General features: G+C 34.6%; 2 protein-coding genes across 2 annotated transcripts; both read right to left on the reverse strand.

Moving 5' to 3' along the window:
- Positions 1 to 760: 760 nt before the first annotated feature.
- On the reverse strand, positions 761 to 4,391 carry LOC122031618. The gene is made up of 7 exons (XM_042590710.1): positions 4,320 to 4,391; positions 2,158 to 2,244; positions 1,852 to 2,052; positions 1,582 to 1,752; positions 1,462 to 1,515; positions 1,230 to 1,376; positions 761 to 1,135 (listed from the first exon to the last, which is right to left on the reverse strand). Exons 1-7 carry the CDS (start codon positions 4,389 to 4,391, stop codon positions 761 to 763), a joined length of 1,107 nt encoding a protein of 368 aa, XP_042446644.1.
- A 6,568-nt stretch (positions 4,392 to 10,959) lies between these two features.
- LOC122031619 lies at positions 10,960 to 12,607 on the reverse strand. The gene is made up of 7 exons (XM_042590711.1): positions 12,509 to 12,607; positions 12,357 to 12,443; positions 12,051 to 12,251; positions 11,780 to 11,950; positions 11,660 to 11,713; positions 11,428 to 11,574; positions 10,960 to 11,334 (listed from the first exon to the last, which is right to left on the reverse strand). Exons 1-7 carry the CDS (start codon positions 12,605 to 12,607, stop codon positions 10,960 to 10,962), a joined length of 1,134 nt encoding a protein of 377 aa, XP_042446645.1.
- Between the last annotated feature and the right edge of the window lie 7,690 nt (positions 12,608 to 20,297).

The following is a 20,297-nucleotide window of genomic DNA, read 5'->3' on the forward strand; positions in this document are numbered from 1 at the left end:
TGCTCACTCTGATTGGATCCTTTGGACCACAAAGTACAATCCAGAGGATTGACCATTTTATTTATAGGTGAAAATTTATGGACCCTACCTGTTATTTCATGAGCATGATTGGATCCTTTGGACCACAAAGTACAATCCAGAGGATTGACCATTTTATTTATAGGTGAAAATTTATGGACCCTACCTGTATAACAGGTAGGGTCCATAAGATTCCATCTATCAGTAATCTCTGGTTCAAAAACAGACCAAGAGTTACGGATAAGAAAATCCCACCTATCTAAACATGGGATGGTAACGAAGGAGGTAAACATCAGTTATCTTGATGCAACCAAGCTACCGCAACCAATGCAAAGTGCACTCTTATCTTCCATGGGCTCTAAGATAGAAATGCATGTGCATCAATAGGATTTACAACCATTAGCCTAGTTACAATTGATGCACATGCACAAGTTCATATTTGAGTATAATCCATAGATGTGAATACATAATTCCTCTCTATAAAAGAGAGAATCTCTTGGACATATGGAAAACGATCATGATGTCTAATGACTTTGATATTACAATGGAAGGTTGGGTTTGGGCATGAAAAGAATCCATTTTGGATCTGGCCAGTTTTTTAGTTTGGCACTAAATAATTCCATTAAAAAGCATACATCTCAATTTAATAAAATTTTCTTGCACAATATGGAACAATAGTAAAAAAGAGTTGACATAAATTTATTAATGAACCTTAGATAATTTGTTACAAACAAAGTTGGTATCACTTTTTGAATCCTCCAGGTCCTCCATAATTAAAAATATATTTATCTTTATCATCAACATAACGATAACCTCCTACACTATAATAATCTTCGATATCAGCCTCAGGATCAATAAAATCCGGATTCAAACCGTACAAGTTATTCATCTGATCCACAAATTGAACTTGAATGAAAGAAGCAGTTTTAGTACGTCCTTCTTTAATTGGATGACCACTACCCATCGGAGGGCTTGGGACATTCAAGTGAGAGTAAACACGTCCACCCATTTGAATAGCGCTTGCATAGTCATCCATCTTAGGAAGTAATTCCTTAGGGAAATACCCAAGAGGTAACTGATCATTATAAGTAACCCACCAATTCCCTGTATTAGAATCCTATAAATGAAAACACACAAAATTTATTAATAAGGATTAACCTTCAATAAAAATAACATAGCACATTTAGAAAGGGAAAAAAAAAATAAATTACCCTAGCAATTAATATGGGTAGATATTTTTGTTCACCGCCATACGTGGAAAATTGAGAAATAAAACTTCCAGGTCCATAAATATTAGTGGTGCTAACAAAACCAGCGCATTCCAAATTCATGCATCCCGTTTCCTCATACCCATCACTCTGAAAACACGTAAATAAATAATTTACCTAAGAATATATATATGAAGCTAAAAGAATTAAAAATATATAAAATATTTATACTTACGGTCCAAAAAGTAAAAAATCGAGGATAACTAGAATTGTACAAGGGGGGTGAAACCTGTGAAATTAGTATTAGTGATGATATAAAACTAACAATATTAATAAATGATTTATATTAACTTACCTGCCAACCCGCTTGGATCACATTGATTTTATTGTCTTGAACATTTGTATCACCATAAAGATATATAAAGCTGGATGATGTTTGATCAGCTTGTAGATCTGGAAGCTTATGAGTTGTCATTTTGGCGTACACTCCATAAAATGGACCGCTCAGAGCTTGCATAATTGCATACTATGTATAATACAAATATTATTTATATTTGAACTCTATAAATAATGAATAAAAATTAAAATAATAATAAGAATAAAAGTGAAAAAAATTATAACTCACATGACTTCCCTCCACCATTATGTGGCTATCTCTGGCTTGTGTTCTAAATTGGTTTTTCAAAAGCTGAGAGTCAATTAAATCTTGTTTTTGAGCACGGTGGATAAGAACAGTGCCAAAAGGACAAGTATCATTGAATCCATAAAAAGAAGCTGGTTCAGATTTTGTAAGTTTCATTCCTTTTGGAAGATTACTTGGTTTTAACTGCATGTAAAGATTATTAGGCTAGTTAAAGAGCCAAAGGAACTATATCATGCAATAAAAAGCATCATGTATAACAATTTGACTAATTTTTTTAATATTCAATACCTGAAGAGTGTGATTTTTCAACAACGGGTGGTCAAATGCTGGTTGCTTGTACATATCAACACAGTCAAATAGATCTCCAGTTATTGTCTGACAAAAAAAAAAATCAATAAAAACATTAATTATAAATTCTCAAAAGAAATATTAATAATGACCTGAATGGTTTTAAGCGAATGCTTAGGTTTCTTGTTCCATGATCTTGCTCGTGTCCCACCAATTGAAATAAACACAAGAAATAAAATACGAAGTAACATGATGTGAAATGATACGAAAGTTTAGTATTGTGATATGCTGTAAATCTTGGCCTATTCACTTGTTTATAAATAGAGACAAAAATATAAGAATCATAACTAAAATAAAATAATGAAAGGGAAATTATCTGTATTCTTTAAATGTTTACTCATTATATCTTAAAATCTATACTTAGTAAGATATAAGAATTATTAAATAAAATAAATAAATAAAAGGAAAATTCTTTGCAATCTTTTAAATGTTTAATTTATCATTAATGTAGTCTTGAAATTTATATAAAATTATTGTTAAAATTTATTTAAGATTATCTTTATTAATGTTAAAATAATAAATTTCAAAATGTATACCAAATATAAGCCTCAAAATAAAAAATTTAAATTTATACAAAACGCAAGTAATTATCTCTCTATTAATATAATCTTAAAATTTAATAAAAATTAATATTAAAATTAATGTTGTTAAAATAAGAAATTTCCTTCCATTTATTTTTATTTAAAAATAAACAGAAAATATAAATTACAAACTTAAAATATACCAATAATTTCATTTATTATTTATTATTTTATTTAATGATTCCTATATCTAGCTAACTATGAACTTTTTGGTGTGTATGTCTGCAAAGAGAGAAAGGTATTTATGACATATTAGATTTGCTCTTAGGCTCTATCCAAAAGACTACATGTCAATGGAGATATCTTACATCCTTTTAAACATATAATTTTTTCATATCTTTTGAATGTAGGACTTTGATTGTATCCCTAATAATCCTCCCTCAAACGAAAGATCACAATTACTCTGATGGTTTGGACCTCTCCATGAGCATCTAGTCATTCTTGACCTGTTCTAGGAATCTCCGCGAGCATCCGATCACTCTGACATGCTCTGGACCTCTCTATGAGCATTTAGTCACCCTAACCTGCTCTGGGCCTTCCCGCGAGCATCCAATCTCCCTGACCTGATCCGGGCCTTATCCGCAAACATCCGATCACCTATTATAAGAAAATCAGCTATTAGCGACGGATGTTTAATTTCTTTCTCTATATAGCGATAAACTTAATAATTACCAGCATTATTAGTGATAGACTTACAATATCCGTGGCTACTAATAATGATTGGGCGATAAACTCCTTTTTTGCCGTTGGAATAACGACAGATGTATGACTCTCACTAATAGAGATGAAAGATTTAATTATCCATTGTTGATAGTGATGGATAATTAAATATTTCGCCGCTATATTTTATATATGTATGCTGACATAATCTTTTGCTTGTAAACTGAAGCATTGGATAATTAAATATCTGTTGCTAATAGCGACAGATTAAATTTTTTTTGATATATTTGGGATATTTGGGCTCGCTGATAACTAGTATTTTGATGTGATATTTTAGCTCTCATACTTGGCATTTTTATCCTCTCATTTGCTTAAATCTTCTTTAATATTATGATTCATGAGTTAGGATATATTTAATTATGAGCTTTTTGTACTCTCTCCCTAATTTTGACATTATTTTATGATTTTGTAGGGAATTAAAGAAGAGCCATGGATATGAGTCAAGTCAAACCGATAAGCTCAGAGCTATAGATCTAAAGTCGGTTCAATTTGAGAATATTTGGTCCAAGTCAAATGAAGAGTTGGGTTCATCTAGCTCAATCAAGAAAGATATCACCTTCGAATGGTTTCAACCTTAAACCCAATCCTCAAGCCCAATTTTGAAGTCCAATCTTGAAGGCCAATTTCATAGTCCAATATCAATCTCTCGTATCAAATCCAGATCCAAACTTCCTATGAACCCAAAACCTAAGTCCAAAATTTGAAACCCATTAACCTTACCTCTTCTCCTAATTCCCAGTTCCCACACACGAACGCACATCTTGGTTCTTCTTCGTTTTAGGATTCGTGACAAGCCATCACCCGCTGCGCCACTTCTTCCTCCTTCACAATCGGCGAGTGGCCTCTTCCCTTTCCTTCACTACCACTGGCCATCCATCCACAATCCATTCTTCTTCTTCTTGATTCCAAGTGGTAAGTGGCAGCGACACTCTTCAAGGCGGCAGTGAATTTCGGTGATGACTCCGTTTGAGCTCAGCTCACCGGAGAGGTTTCTCCAGTGTTCTCTTCTACTTCCCTTGCTCCCTAAAGTCCTTATTGTAGTGACAGTAGCAACGCACTTCAAGAGGCAGTGGCGGCAGCGAGCTCCAAGCATCTACCTCACCAGAGGGGTTCTTCGGTGTGACCTCCACCTTCCAGCTTCCTTCAGACAACTTTACCATTTGGGGTTCAGGCGATAGAGCAAGAAAGAGCAGGGGTAGTTCATCCCATTTCACAAAGTATTCTTACAGTCGGCCAACTTCATTTGGAGAGGGTTTCTTCAAGTGAAGAGTCATCCCATCGTTGTTGTCGAAGTAAGCAACAGACCGACAGTGCGCTATTGTTCACCAGAGTTAGGGATTCGGTTAAGGATTCTATCTCTGGACCCTTGTGTGACGGCAAGGGTAGTTCTTTGGCATTGAAAGTTGAGTGTGGATTGTGGAGTGGTAACTTAGTTTTATTTATATTGATATTTATTAATTATGGTTGAATGCTTGTATTAGACTTGATTCTCCATGTTTGAATTGCACGTACTATGCTTAAATAGTTTTATGCACACAACTGATTTGATGAAATGTTCCAATCGTAGTTAGGTTCTAATTCATGCATGTCATGTGTTCGGTGAAATGTCTCTTTAAATAGTTAGGTTCAATTTGATGCATCTTAGTTTACTTAACTCTTGCTTTGTGTTGCTCTTTCAATTGCTCAGTTTTATGACTTCATTTAAATATTTTGTTAGATTAGATTAGATTTCTTTAATGCTTAGTTCGTTAATTTCTTGCTTTATGTTTTCTTTAATCCTAGTGCAATTGTAATTTAGGTTAAGTTAGTTTTTCTTTACTTGCATTGGCTTTCATTTACTAAATTACGTTTCATTTAATACTTTATTATTTTATTCCTTAGTTTAATTCTGTTGATGGTAAAATTATAGCGTAGAGTGATAATACATTGTGAGATCATTATTAATGGGTAGATAGGATGTTGTTTATTTCATTAGAATAAATTTTATACTTGTTTTGCTTTCTCATTTGTTATGTTTAGAATCAAAATCCAAAATTTCGATTTCCATATCAAAAATCCAAAAACATAAATAACATACAATCCTATGTAAAAAAAAGTATATTTCAAAAAAATTTCTGATTAATGCAATAGGTAAAAAACTATATTATGTTCCAAAATCATATCTAGATAAAATCTTTATGCAATTGTTATTTTTAATTTGATTTAATATTTTTTTACTTAAAACTATCTAACTTTTTCGAATAATTTTTTAAAATCCTTATGTTTACAATTAAATAGATCTTAATTTTTTTTTCTAAAAAAGTATTTTATTTCTTATCCGTAGGAAACTTTTAAAATTTTGTGACCTCTGTATTATTTTTTATAAATTTTTTAATAAAAATCATATTTTTTTAAATTAATATTACTTCATAGAGTTATTTTTAAAAAATTTATTTTTTATGATAAAGCATCATGTTATCTACGACTTTTTTTTTTGTCAAAATGCTAATTTTAATATTAAAAAATACTTGAATATTCAATTTTTGTAACTTTATTTTTCTGCAAAAATAAGTTCTATTTTACATAATTAGAAAATTTTACAAGATTTTTGAACTTAAAATCTATTTTCAAAATATTTTTATAAAAATATATCTCTCTATATAGGATAATTAATTACTGCTTTAATTAATGATGTCTTCTTTGATAATTTTATCACTATTTTAGATAAATATATTTAACCGTTACAAAAAATTTATAATTTTTAAATGATAAAAAATAATTTTAAAATTGTTTCTTTTAAAAACTAATTTTAAAATCATAAAAATTCAGTTTTCAAAAAAATACTTTCCAAAAAAAATTCTTCTAAGTGTTAGTCACTAATTGTGTAAATCCTTAGTATTTGTTTACCCTTAATTTTAATGTGATCAAAGGCGGAGAATTATAGATTAAATCTAAGGGATGTACATTTTACATTTTACATTTTAATTTGCATAATTAATGCTTTAATTTGCATATTCATTTACTATAATGTTCTGATTTACCCCAACTTAACTTAGTCGATCCACATTAAAAACGGAGAAATTGTAAGTACATCATGGTAGTTTTGATGTGATCAACTAAGTCAAGTTAGATCCTATGTATTTGATTTTTGTGTCTAAGTGTGCAGGAACTTAGAGACACAAGAAGTTGAGCGGAAGACGTAGCTAGCGAGAAGGATGACATGGGAAGCGAGTTGACGGACTCGATGTATCTGAGGGGCGAGGTGCTACAGAAGAGTATGTTGGCATACAAGAAGGAAGCGCACAGTATTTTCAAGGGGCGAGAAGCCGGATGGAAGACTGCTTGAGGAGAGAAGGCTAGAATTGGGTTCGGGTGAGCTCAATTTTGGAAGGCCAAAGGATCACACAAGCGACCGGAGAAAGAGGCAATGATTGGAGAAGGCGTCGGACGGTTAGCACATGGCTGACCAGTCTGAGCGCCCGGACAAGATGGTCTAGGCGCCCGAACTAATTTGGTGCCAACCAAGGCACCTTGTCAAGTGGATCATCGCTGGATCGTTGTCCGGGCACCTAGAGCTGGTCCGGGTGCCCGGGAGTGGATAAAAATTTATCTTCACGTCATTGCGAAACCCGTTGCATGGAGATAGACTTTGCCATGCTAGGGAGCCCAAATAGGTTTAGGCGCCCAGATCGAGCCACGTTAGCCATGGTCAAATTTGACCAGTAGGCTATAAATAAAGCTCTGCTCTTAGTAGTTTAGAACAACACTTGTAAACGAGTTTTGTACTTCAGTTTCCAATTTTGTTCTTTACTTTTCTGAGCTTTCAACATTGTAAAAGGCTACTCTGCCTTGGAAAAAGGAGATTTTAGTGAGCTACATTTGTTTTAGATTAGCAATCTTCTTATTACAAACCGGATAGCTGACGAGAAGTCCAGCTAGGTCGACGGGCTGACCGGATAGCTGACGAGAAGTCCAGATGGGTCGAAGAGCTGACCGGACGTTTGACAGGTAAGTGAGGTAAGTCACTGGAGGGGAGTGACTGCGAGGACGCGTTCCCGGGAAGGGAACATTAGGCGTCGATCCGGCTTTGATCCATTTCGGATATCTAAGTCGAGATCGTGACTTGATTCCGGTCTCGGAAAGACGGAATCTAAGTCATACTCTTTGCTATTACTTTGTTGAACTGTGATTATGTTAACACTTTATTTTGCAGGATCTATTTTGTCTCGGACTAACCTTGTTTTGCAGGAAAGATTGTTAGCTGGAAAAAGGTGGTCCGGGCGCCCGGAGGTCCAGGCGCCCGGAAGGGATCCGGGCGCCCTGGAGGCAAAAATTATCCTGATCGTGCGTCGCCACTTAGAGCTCGCTGGTTGGACTTGCCACGTCTCACCAGGGCGTCCGGAAGGCATCCAGGGCGCCCCGAGCATCATATAACAGAAGGGTCAGAGGGGAGCTTCAGTACAACAACAAAAAAAGAAAAGTCTTCTACTGCTCTGCGCTTCTGCGACGCTAACAAAGCTCCGACACTACGCTCCTTCCTTTTCTTTCTTGTCGGTATTTGTTTTAATTTTCATTAGCATTCATTGTACTATTTTTGTAAATCATTATTTCGAATTGCTAGTGAATTGCCCAACGAAAGTACTCACGGAGTACGGGCCTTCGAGTAGGAGTCGTCACAGGCTCCGAACGAAGTAAAAACCACTGTGTTCAGTTTGTCTCAGTCTTTATTATTCCGCTGCACTTAACTCTTATTAACGCTGGTTTTTCGAATCGATATTCACCCCCCCCTCTATCGACGTTTCACGATCCAACAAAAGGAACATCTAAAACTGCATGCTGGAGCGTAGGTAAGGCTGTCCGTGCTAATTGGAAAGCAGAAAAGGTCTAAACGGCATGGTTCAAATAAAGTTGTTCTTGTTCATTGCAGTAACAGAGCAAACCAACATGGTATACTTAAAACGTAGACTGTTCATGCTCCCTAAATCAGTAACAAAACTAAAAACTGAAATACTAACATGCACAATCAAGAAGCAAGAAAACTCAACTAACATGCTAAGGGTAAGGGGTTGTTCGTACCCCATAAATAGCAAAAAAAAATCTAAACTTGCTGGAATTAGACTTCTATTAATTGTCTGTTGAAAAACTCAAACTAAAGAAGGAAACAAAGATCCGAAACTACTCCTACTGCAGGCAAGACCACTTACCTATGTGTTCTTGAACTTACAGCCGAGAAGAGAAGCTTCTAGGGTTTCATAGAGCTTGAAATCTCGGCCTCTTCTTCGTGCCTACGGGTTCTCCTCGACGAGAGGGTCTCGAATCTGTGAAGAGCTCACGGAATTACCCCTTGGCCGGCCGCCGGAGACGAAGCCCTAGCTTCGGCTTCGTTTTCGCCCAAGCAGCACCGTCGCACGTGAGAGAGGAGAGGATGAGAGGGTTTTGGTCGTGAGGAAATAACCCGATTCCTTTTTATACGAATGAGTATTCTCGGTTTCAGTTATTACTTAAATTTATTTCGCCATCACTTTGATTATAAAATACTTGCTTGAGCGCTTGGCTATCGCGCTTCGCTTAAGTCTTGGATTGGGTCGGAGGTTGGGGGTTCGAACCTCGACCGAACTTCTTTATTTTTTACAACTTCTTTCTTTTGGTAAAAGTACGAACTCCGAAAATTTCATAAAAATACTCTAAAAATTCTTAAAAATCTCTAGAATATTCCTAAAGCATTTCTAAATATTTATAAGCACTTTTAGAACTTCGAACAATGAAATTTGGGGTGTTACATTGCGACTACCGGAGTAAGTTGTCACCATTTTGTCTGATGCTAGTGATCTGAACTGAATGAGAGTTGGAATGGTGTTGTAGGTCTCAGAAGGTTTTACCATAGTGGTAGGGATTGTAGTGGTTTCAGACGAAATTTCTGACATAGCTCTAATACCAACTTAGAAAATGAGGAAGAAATAATTGCTTATACAAAAGAATAGATAACTCTCTTGTTTATAAAGAGAATTTACCATCGGAAAAAAACTAATGAAAAGAAAATTAAATAATAAGGAAACTAATTAAAGTTAATAATTGACAAATATTTTTTTACTATTTTTTCTGATTTATATATCTTTGATTTTAATGATGACAGAATTTTCAACACTAGCAAATAATAATTATGATTTAATTAGTTTAATTATTTACTGAACATGTTGTTTCGGCTATTGACAACTCCATAGAGATAAATACTGTTCCACAATAATTTGTTCCCCCTGCAAACAAGTTTGCTTTGACCTTTATCTCCAAATTCAGAAAAAAAAAATGCAATTTTTTTATAGAAATTTATCAAAAGATGAAAGTTTTTTAAGGGTAACATTTCATCTTTTTTAAGGGTAACATGGGTATGGTCGAGAATTCTATTAAAATCGAACTTATCAAACTAATCATTTATTTTAACAAACCGAACTAATTCAAGTTTGTCACTAAAATCGTAAATCGAACTAATATAAAATAATTAATTTGGCCGGTTATCAAATTAATCAAAGCACTTTCACACTTGATTATAATGTATCAGTTGACTATTGACAGTTCAATTTAATTGTTTTACCTGAATTTAAATTTTATAATTGAAATTGAACAGAATAAATTGAGATTAATTTTTTAAAAATATAAAATTTTGATTTAACCGAGTCAAACTTTTAAAATAAAATGATTCGTTCGATTATTTAGATTTAACTGAGATTTTGAGATTTTGCTCACTCCTAAACATGGGATGGTAATGAAAAGGTAAACATCAGTTATCTTGATGCAACCAAGCTACCAATGCAAAGTGCACTCTTACCTTCGATGGGCCCCACGGGGTTATCTGGAGCGGTTAGTGCGTAGAAGCTTGTTACTTGAGAGCGTGAGTTCGAATCGTGAGGTAGTCAGAGCGTAATTCCCTGGTCCTTGTGCACCTCTTCCCACTGCGCACTAACTTCTCCAGCTACCGTGATTTACCTCTCTCGTGAAGACCTTGGGCGTGGTACGACGGGGACGCTGGAGGCGAACGATATCGCCTTTTGTCACTTGTCACTCTTATCTTCGATGGGCTCTAAGATAGAAATGCATGTGCATCAATAGGATTTGCAACCATTAACCTAGTTACAATTGATGCACATGCACGAGTTCATATTTGAGTATAATCCATAGATGTGAATACATAATTCCTCTCTATAAAAGAGAGAATCTCTTGGACATTTGGAAAAGGATTATGATGTAGAATGACTTTGATATTACAATGGAAGGTTGGGTTTGGGCATGAAAAGAATCCATTTTGGATCTGGCCAGTGTTTTATTTTGGCGCGAAATAATTCCATTAAAAAACAACATATATCTCAATTTAATAAAATTTTCTTGTACAATATGGAACAATAGTAAAAAAGAGTTGATATAAATTTATTAATGAACCTTAGATAATTTATTACAAACAAAGTTGGTATCACTTTTTGAAACCTCCAGCTCCTCCATAATTAAAAATACATTTATCTTTATCATCAACATAACGATAACCTCCTACACTATAATAATCTTCGATATCAGCCTCAGGATCAATAAAATCCGGATTCAAACCGTACAAGTTATTCATCTGATCCACAAATTGAACTTGAATGAAAGAAGCAGTTTTAGTACGTCCTTCTTTAATTGGATGACCACTACCCATCGGAGGGCTTGGGACATTCAAGTGAGAGTAAACACGTCCACCCATTTGAATAGCGCTTGCATAGTGATCCATCTTAGGAAGTAATTCCTTAGGAAAATACCCAAGAGGTAACTGATCATTATAAGTAACCCACCAATTCCCTGTATTAGAATCCTATAAATGAAAACACACAAAATTTATTAATAAGGATTAACCTTCAATAAAAATAACATAGCACATTTAGAAAGGGAAAAAAAAATAAATTACCCTAGCAATTAATATGGGTAGATATTTTTGTTCACCGCCATATGTGGAAAATTGAGAAATAAAACTTCCAGGTCCATAAATATTAGTGGTGCTAACAAAACCAGCGCATTCCAAATTCAAGCATCCTTTTTCCCCATACCCATCACTCTGAAAACACGTAAATAAATAATTTACCTAAGAATATATATATGAAGCTAAAAGAATTAAAAATATATAAAATATTTATACTTACTGTCCAAAAAGTAAAAAATCGAGGATAACTAGAATTGTACAAGGCGGGTAAAACCTGTGAAATTAGTATTAGTGATGATATAAAACTAACAATATTAATAAATGATTTATATTAACTTACATGCCAACCCACTTGGATCACATTGACTTCATTGCCTGGAACATCTGTATCACCATAAAGATATATAGCGCTGGATGATGATTGATCAGGTTGTAGATCTGGAAGTTTATGAGTTGTCATTTTGGCGTACGCTCCATAAAATGGACCGCTCAGAGCTTGCATAATTGCATACTATGTATAATACAAATATTATTTATATTTGAACTCTATAAATAATGAATAAAAATTAAAATAATAATAAGAATAAAAGTGAAAAAAAATTATAACTCACATGCCTTCCCTCCACCATTATGTGGTTATCTATGGCTTGTGTTCTAAATTGGTTTTTCAAGAGCTGAGAGTCAATTAAATCTTGTTTTTGAGCACGGTGGATAAGAACAGTGCCAAAAGGACAAGTATCATTGAATCCATAAAAAGAAGCTGGTTCAGATTTTGTAAGTTTCATTCCTTTTGGAAGATTACTTGGTTTTAACTGCATGTAAAGATTATTAGGCCAGTTAAAGAGCCAAAGGAACTATATCATGCAATAAAAAGCATCATGTATATCAATTTGACAAAAAATTTTAATACTCAATACCTGAAGAGTGTGATTTTTCAACAGCGGGTGGTCAAATGCTGGTTGCTTGTACATATCAACACAGTCAAATAGATCTCCAGTTATTGTCTGACAAAAAAAAATATCAATAAAAACATTAATTATAAATTCTCAAAAGAAATATTAATAATGACCTGAATGGTTTTAAGCGAATGCTTAGCTTTCTTGTTCCATGATCTTGCTTGTGTCCCACCAATTGAAATAAACACAAGAAATAAAATACGAAGTAACATGACGTGAAATGATAGGAAAGTTTAGTATTGTGATATGTTGTAAATCTTGGCCTATTCTCTTGTATATATATAGAGACAAAAATATAAAAATCATAACTAAAATAAAATAATGAAAGGGAAATTATCTGTATTCTTTAAATGTTTACTCATTATATTTTAAAATATATACTTAGTAAGATATAAGAATTATTAAATAAATTAAATAAATAAAAGGAAAATTATTTGCAATCTTTTAAATGCTTAATTTATCATTAATGTAGTCTTGAAATTTATATAAAATTATTGTTAAAATTTATTTAAGCTTATCTTTATTCATGTTAAAATAATAAATTTCAAATACCAAATATAAGCCTCAAAATAAAAAATTAAAATTTATACAAAACGCAAGTAATTATATCTCTATTAATACAATCTTAAAATTTAATATTAAAATTAATGTCTTTAAAGTAATAAATTCCCTTCCATTTATTTTTTATTTAAAAATAAACAAAAATATAAATTACAAACTTAATTAAAATATATCAATAATTTCATTTGTATTTATTATTTTATTTAAGGATTCCTATATCTCGCTAACTATTAATTAACTTTTTGGTATGTATGTAGGTAAAAGAGAAAGGTATTTATGACATATTAGATTTGCTATGAGATTCTATCTAAAAGGTTTCATATCAATAGAGACTTCTTATATCCTTTTAAACACATAATATTTTTCATATATTTCGAATGTGTAACTTTGATTGTATCTTTAACAATCCTGCCATCAAACGAAGGACCACAATTATTCTGATGGTCTGGACCTCTCCGTTAGCATCTAGTTATTCTTGATTAGTTCTGGATCTCTCTGCGAGCATTCGGTCACTCTGATCTGCTCTGGACCTCCCCACAAGTATTTGGATCTGGTTACTCTTGACTTGTTTTGTTCCTCCTCACGCGCAACTGGTCACCCTAACCTGCTTTGGGCCTTCCCGCGAACATCCAGTCATCCTGACTTGCTCCGGGCCTTATCCGTAAACATCTTATCACCCATTACAAGAAAATCAGCTATTAGCAACGGATGTTTAATTTCTTTCTCTATATAGCGATAAACTTAATAATTACCATCGTTATTAGTGATAGACTTACAATATCCGTGGCTACTAATAACGATTGGGCGATAAACTCCTTTTTTGCTTCCGGGATAACGACAGATGTATGACTCTCACTAATAGAGATGAAAGATTTAATTATCCTTTGTTAATAGTGATGATTTATTTAATTATGCATTGCTGATAGTGACAGATAATTAAATATTTCACCGCTATTTTTTATATATGTATGCTGACATAATCTTTTGCTTGTAAATTGAAGCATTAGATAATTAAATATCTGCGACAAATTAAAATTTTTGTGCTATATTTGGGATATTTGGATTCGCTGATAACTAGTATTTTGATGTGATATTTTAGCTCTCATACTTGACATTTTTATCCTCTCATTTGCTTAAATCCTGCTTAATATTATGATTCATGAGTTAGAATATATTTATGAGCTTTTTATACTCTCTCCCTAATTTTGACATTATTTTATGATTTTGTAGGGAATTAAAGAAAAGCCATGGATATGAGTCAAGTCAAACTGATTGGCTCAAAACTATAGATCTAAAGTTAATTCAATTTGAGAATATTTGGTCCAAGTCAAATGAAGAGTTGGGTTCATCTAGCTCAATCAAGAAAGATATCACCTTCGAATGGTTTCAACCTTAAACCCAATCCTCAAGCCCAATTTTGAAGTCCAATCTTGAAGGCCAATTTCATAGTCCAATATCAATCTCTCTTATCAAATCCAGATCCAAACTTCCTATGAACCCAAAACCTAAGTCCAAAATCTGAAACCCATTAACCTTACCTCTTCTCCCAATTCCCACACACGGATGCACATCTTGGTTCTTCTTCATTTTAGGGTTTGCGACAAGCCATCACCCGCCGCCACCACTTCTTCCTCCTTCACAATCGGATAGCGGCCTCTTCCCTTTCCTTCACTGCCACTGGCCGTTCATCCACAGTCCATTCTTCTTCTTCTTGATTCCAAGTGGTGAGCGGCAGCGACAATCTTTAAGGCAGTAGTGAATTTCGGGACGACTCCGTTTGAGCTCAGCTCATCAGAGAGGTTTCTTCGGTGTTCTCTTCTACTTCCCTTGCTCCCTAGAGTCCTTACTGTAGTGACAGTAGCAGCGCACTTCAAGAGGCAGTGGCGGTAGCGAGCTTCGAGCATCTACCTCACCAGAGGGGTTCTCCGGTGTGACCTCCACCTTCCAGATTCCTTCAGACAACTTTACCATATGAGGTTCAGGCGGCACAGCAAGAAGGAGTAGCGGTAGTTCATCCCATTTCACAAAGTATTCTCAAAGCCGGCCAACTTCATTTGGAGAGGGTTTCTTCAAGTGAAGAGTCATCTCATTGTTGTTGTCAAAGTAAGTAGCAGACCGATAGTGTGCTATTGTTTACCAGAGTTAGGGATTCTATCTCAGGGCCCTTGTGTGACGGCAAGGGTAGTCCTTTGGCATTGAAAGTTGAGTGTGGATTGTGGAGTGGTAACTTGCTTTTATTCATGTTGATATTTATTAATTATGGTTGAATGCTTGTATTAAACTTGATTCTCCATGTTTGAATTGCACGTACTATTCTTAAATAGTTTCATGCACACAATTGATATGATGAAATGCTCCAATCATAGTTAGGTTCTAATTCATGCATGTCATGTGTTCGGTGAAATGTCTCTTCAAATAGTTAGGTTCAATTTGATGCATTTTTGTTTGCTTAAGTCTTGCTTTGTATTGCTCTTTTAATTGCTCAATTCTATGACTTCATTTAAATATTTTGTTAGATTAGATTAGATTTCTTTAATGCTTAGTTCGTTATCTTATCGCTTTACGCTTTCTATAATCCTGGTGCAATTGTAGTTTAGGTTAGGTTAGCTTTCCTTTACTTGCATTGGCTTTCATTTACTATATTATATTTCATTTAATACTTTGTTATTCCATTCCTTAGTTTAATTATGTTGATGGTGAAATTGTAGAGTAGAGTGACAATGTATTGTGATATCACTATTAATGGGTAGATAGGATGTTGTTCATTTCATTAGGATACATTTCATACTTATTTTTCCATCTTATTTGTTAGGTTTTGAATCAAAATCTAAAATTTCCATTTCCATATAAAAAATCCAAAAACATAAATAACATACAATCCTATGATTATCATTCCATCGTTGCATTCATTGGTAGATGACTCAAGTGAACCCTATTGTTTAGGATTGTTGACTGGATAGAAAGGGGTTGAATAGATGTTGGCCCCAAAATCATTTACCTTCCAACAATGTTAGTGCGTAGTAGAATAATAACAATAAAAACTAAGAGAGAAAGTAAACGCTAACAAGATTATGTAACATGGTTCGGATATTGCTTGCTCCTACTCCACGAGTTGTCCTTGAGGTGGATGATCCCTCAATCCGTCGGTGGATTAGTCTTCGACAATCTTCGGCTAAAGCTTTCTTCTTCTCGGTGGAGCAAAATAAATTCCTACCTACTGGATTTATCAGACGTTTTTGTGGTATATAATTTCTAGGAATTTTTCTAATTTGGTTATTGTGAAATCTAAAATACCAATTTAGTCATTGAAAATTTTTAGAATTATGATCATTTGGACATGCATAGTTCTTTTTTAATTTTTTTAGTTGATATTTTAATTTTTCATTCTCATCCTTAAGTTTGTTAAAATTTTCCTTTAGGCATTCATATTTTTCCTTTGATTTTAGATATTTAGATCTACTTTTACACAAAAATCTACTTAGCATTTGAATACACTTGTTCAGTTGATCTGAATGAAGCTTATATACCTGCCTTACCATATTGCATTTGTCGGTAGACATTCCCCCTTCATCAATGCTCTCCTTGAAAGTGGCTTCGTCTTTGGGTACGTAGGTATTCGGCTACTAGTACTGTGTCGGTGATCTCTTTGGTCTTGAATTCCTCTGATGTCTTGAATTCCTCTGATGACGAGGTGATGTCCATCGAAGAGTCGGATGATGAAATGATGCCCATCGAAGAGTCAGATTCTTCTTTTCTTGGATTGTGGAGTTCCAAGAACTTTCGTAGGCGTCGATTTTTCTGAGTTCTTGAGCAGGTAACACACTCAAAAGATGAAACTCGGCCTTACCATTTGTCATAAATTCTTCCTATTACTTGTTAGTCCAATAATGTTACTCAAGTTCTTTTCCATCTTTACTTTTGGACACTTCAAAGCCAAATTTAATTATTAATAACATATTGAAATCAATTTTAAAAAATATGTCCACGTGTTTCTTCCAAAAAGCGAACTCCCCTTCGAATATTATTGGGTAGATGCTAGATCCAGTCATTTCTTATTGTTTTAGTCAGTGGTTAGTCCTTCTAAAATGCCCTCACTCTGATACCACTTATAGGTCCTAGTGCGGCCGGCAAAAGAGAGATGAATTGCCCTGTAAAGAAATTTAACCCTTTATTTTCCTTTCTTATTTAGCAAAGATGAACACACGTTAAGTAGTTAGAAAAATAAACATAAATTAAAGAATAAGAGATAGAAGATTTACTTGGTTTACAACCGGAGAGGTTGCTGATCTAAGATAAAGTAAGCTCACTAAATTACTCCTTCATTAAAGGCAGAGTAGTCTCTTACAGATGTTGAAAGCTTAGAAAAGAAACTGCATAATAAGAAAATGATAGTACAGTGCTTGTATTCAAGTGTTCTTATAAATCTCGAGCCCCAAGCCTTATTTTAGAGCTTCACTAGTCAAAGTAACCATTTGCTAACGTTGCGAATCCCGGGCCCCCAGATCGGGTCCGGACACCCCCAGCTAGTTGTCTCAATCTACTTCGCAATGGCTAAGTGATAAATCATTTTTCCAATCCCAGGCACCTAGACCGGTCTAGGCACCCGGATCAGTATTGACGTAGATCCCAAAGTGATCCGTAGCAACGAGGTACATGTTTGGCACCAAGGTAGTCCGAGCACTCAAACCCTCTCCAGGCGCTTGGAGTTCGAGCACCTCAACTTGGTTCAGGTGCTTGGACAAGGTCAACTCAGAGTTGACTTTGTCTGACTTCGACTCTAATTAATTAGGTGATTCTTCAACCATCCAGAGTTGAGCTCATTCGAACCCAAGTCCGGCCTTCTCCTTGAGCAGTCTTCCACTCTGGTTTCTTGTCCCTCAGAAATGTTGCGCACATCCTTCTCATCCGCCGATGTACTCTTCCGCAGCACCTCATCCTTTTGATGCAAAGAAACCATCGACTCGCTTCCCGTGCTACCCTTCTCCCTAGCTATATCATATCTTTCGCTCGACTTTGCATGTTCCTAAATTCCTGCACATTTAGACACAAGGATCAAAATATAACAAGATCTAACTTGACTTGGTTGACCACATAAAAACTAACCCGGAGTACTTACACTTATATCCACAGCAGATGAGATACATGTCTACAATTGACGAGATGCAATCAAAAGGACGACATTACATTATGAATTGTTAAAAGATTAATCAAACTTGTATGATTTACCCGTCTGTATCTAACTACTGCCTAGGATTAGCATTATCACATTTTGCCATAGATTAAAAGATTAATAAAATTTGTAAAACTATGCACAAAATTAACAATGCATGAGGAAGAACTAGAAGAAACATCGGTCAAACAACCACTTGCTATATTGCTAACAATGGGATAGTAGTTTAGAACAACAGGGGTTGCTTGAATTTATCAAATACTAAATATTCATTCGAGTATACTTTACATTTATCGTGCAACTTGTGTTCCCATTAAGATTTCTGATCACCAAGAATTTAAAGTGAGATCTGACATCTATAGAAGGCATGTGGGCCTTCGAAGACACAGCCAAGGGGTCTTCAGAACTGCCAACACCGCCCCCTTCAATGATGGGTGAATCCTATGGGACGGTAGCCGAGCCCTTTGGGGTTGTGGCCGAGACTGAGGTCCTCGACATCTCTAACTCTATCCCTTTAGTAGTCGAGGTGTCGGCTCCGGTCATTAAGTTGGGGAAGTCCCCCGAGATCATCGAGTCCGAGACTGAGCCTGAGATTGAGGCTAGAACCAAGGTCTGACCCAAGAAGAGGAATTGGACGCCTAGGCAGAAGTCATCTCCCAGACAATTCCAAACAGCACTTAACGACACCGGTTTTCGAATCAGTTATTAACCGGTGTAGTATCACTTAACGACACCGTTTCATCAACGGTGTAAAACCGATGTACTAGTGTATGTTAATAACACCAGTTTTGGCAGCGGTAAATGATTGATGTAATATTAGTTAATAACACCGGTTTTGCAGTGGTGGAAAACTGATGTATATGTATATTTTTTAACAGCACAAATTTGATTTCCGAAACAATGAAAAATCGACAATAACAAAAAAAATACACAAATATTCACAAATTATACAAATATTCTTCATTCAATAATATCCATAAAATACATAAATATTCACAAATTATATAAATAATCTTCTTACAACAATATCCATAAAATACCCAAACATTCTTTTTACATCAAAAGTTAGCTAATAGATATCAAAATCAAGGTAGAACATTCTTTTAACACATCAAGGTACAGCTATCTCAAATGTAATCTAGCATGCATTCAGCCCACTCGAACAGCACTTCATCAATTTCAACTCTGGAGTACTTGAGATTTGTAAACTGTAAAAACACATAAATCCACCATATGTCAAATAACTAAAACAAATGTGTACATGTATCAAATAAAATAGAATACTGAGTTTTTAAAGGCTGCTGTGGAAGATAACGAATATAACATAGAATCTAAAACTTTCATATATGACACTTAGTATATGATGCTTAGAATATAACATAGATAATTTGCTCCTTCTAATTCAAGTGTATAGATTGATAAGAACCGACAACATCATACAACAAATTACTAGGCATGATAATGGTTGAACAAAGAAATATGACTACACAACAAATCTAGTGAAAGAAGCATAGAAGAACAAAGAAAATGTTCATAGTTAACAAGCAAATGAAGAGATATACTATTTATTGTACTACTTCTGATGCCATCTTCCAAATCTCATAAGCAAGAATGCAACTGTGCCCTTTGTATACACATGGCTAATAGACATAATACAATAAGGAGCAAAAGCTATAAAATACATGGGGGTCTAAATCTCTGTATAGGAGATTTGGATGGTTAAGTAGTTTCTATTACTGGCTTTTACTGTAACAGATCAACTGAAAAGTGTATATCTGGTTAATTTACAAGTAATGAAGTATTCACAATCAGGAAGCTATTTAATGGTCTTCTTTCTTATCAAGAGCAGGGAATTTTCTTGATGCAAACTAGCCAATTACTGTAATCATAGGGCACTAGGTCACAAAACTCAGAAACATCGATTATGATAGGACGCTAAGATCCTAAGCAGCAATTTTACTTCAGAAAAACCTTGGAAACGATCCCAAATTCAAGAACATAAAGATCCTAACATATCTCACTTACATCCGTCAACTCTGCCTTACAGCACAGCGGACAACAAGAGTGGTGCATGGTCACCAATTGCACTAGTGAAGGTTCTCCTCTCTTTTTCTCTCAAATTTGATTGGCTGACTATTTATCCTAAAAGCTAAGTTGTTAGGAAAGAGAGA

Source organism: Zingiber officinale, chromosome 11A (assembly GCF_018446385.1).
Source record: "Zingiber officinale cultivar Zhangliang chromosome 11A, Zo_v1.1, whole genome shotgun sequence".
NCBI classification, from domain to species: Eukaryota; Viridiplantae; Streptophyta; class Magnoliopsida; order Zingiberales; family Zingiberaceae; genus Zingiber; species Zingiber officinale.

Excerpts from the sequence above, each read along its gene's own strand:
- LOC122031618 (XM_042590710.1), bottom strand. The coding sequence starts at position 4,391 with ATGGCCAGTGGTAGTGAAGGAAAGGGAAGAGGCCACTCGCCGATTGTG. Across the intron at positions 1,377-1,461 it reads GATTTTTTACTTTTTGGACC|AGTGATGGGTATGAGGAAAC; the intron begins GTAAGTATAAAT and ends ACGTGTTTTCAG. Across the intron at positions 1,136-1,229 it reads TACCCATATTAATTGCTAGG|GATTCTAATACAGGGAATTG; the intron begins GTAATTTATTTT and ends TTTCATTTATAG.
- LOC122031619 (XM_042590711.1), bottom strand. The coding sequence starts at position 12,607 with ATGTTACTTCGTATTTTATTTCTTGTGTTTATTTCAATTGGTGGGACA. Across the intron at positions 11,951-12,050 it reads TAATGGTGGAGGGAAGGCAT|TATGCAATTATGCAAGCTCT; the intron begins GTGAGTTATAAT and ends TATTATACATAG. Across the intron at positions 11,575-11,659 it reads GATTTTTTACTTTTTGGACA|AGTGATGGGTATGGGGAAAA; the intron begins GTAAGTATAAAT and ends ACGTGTTTTCAG.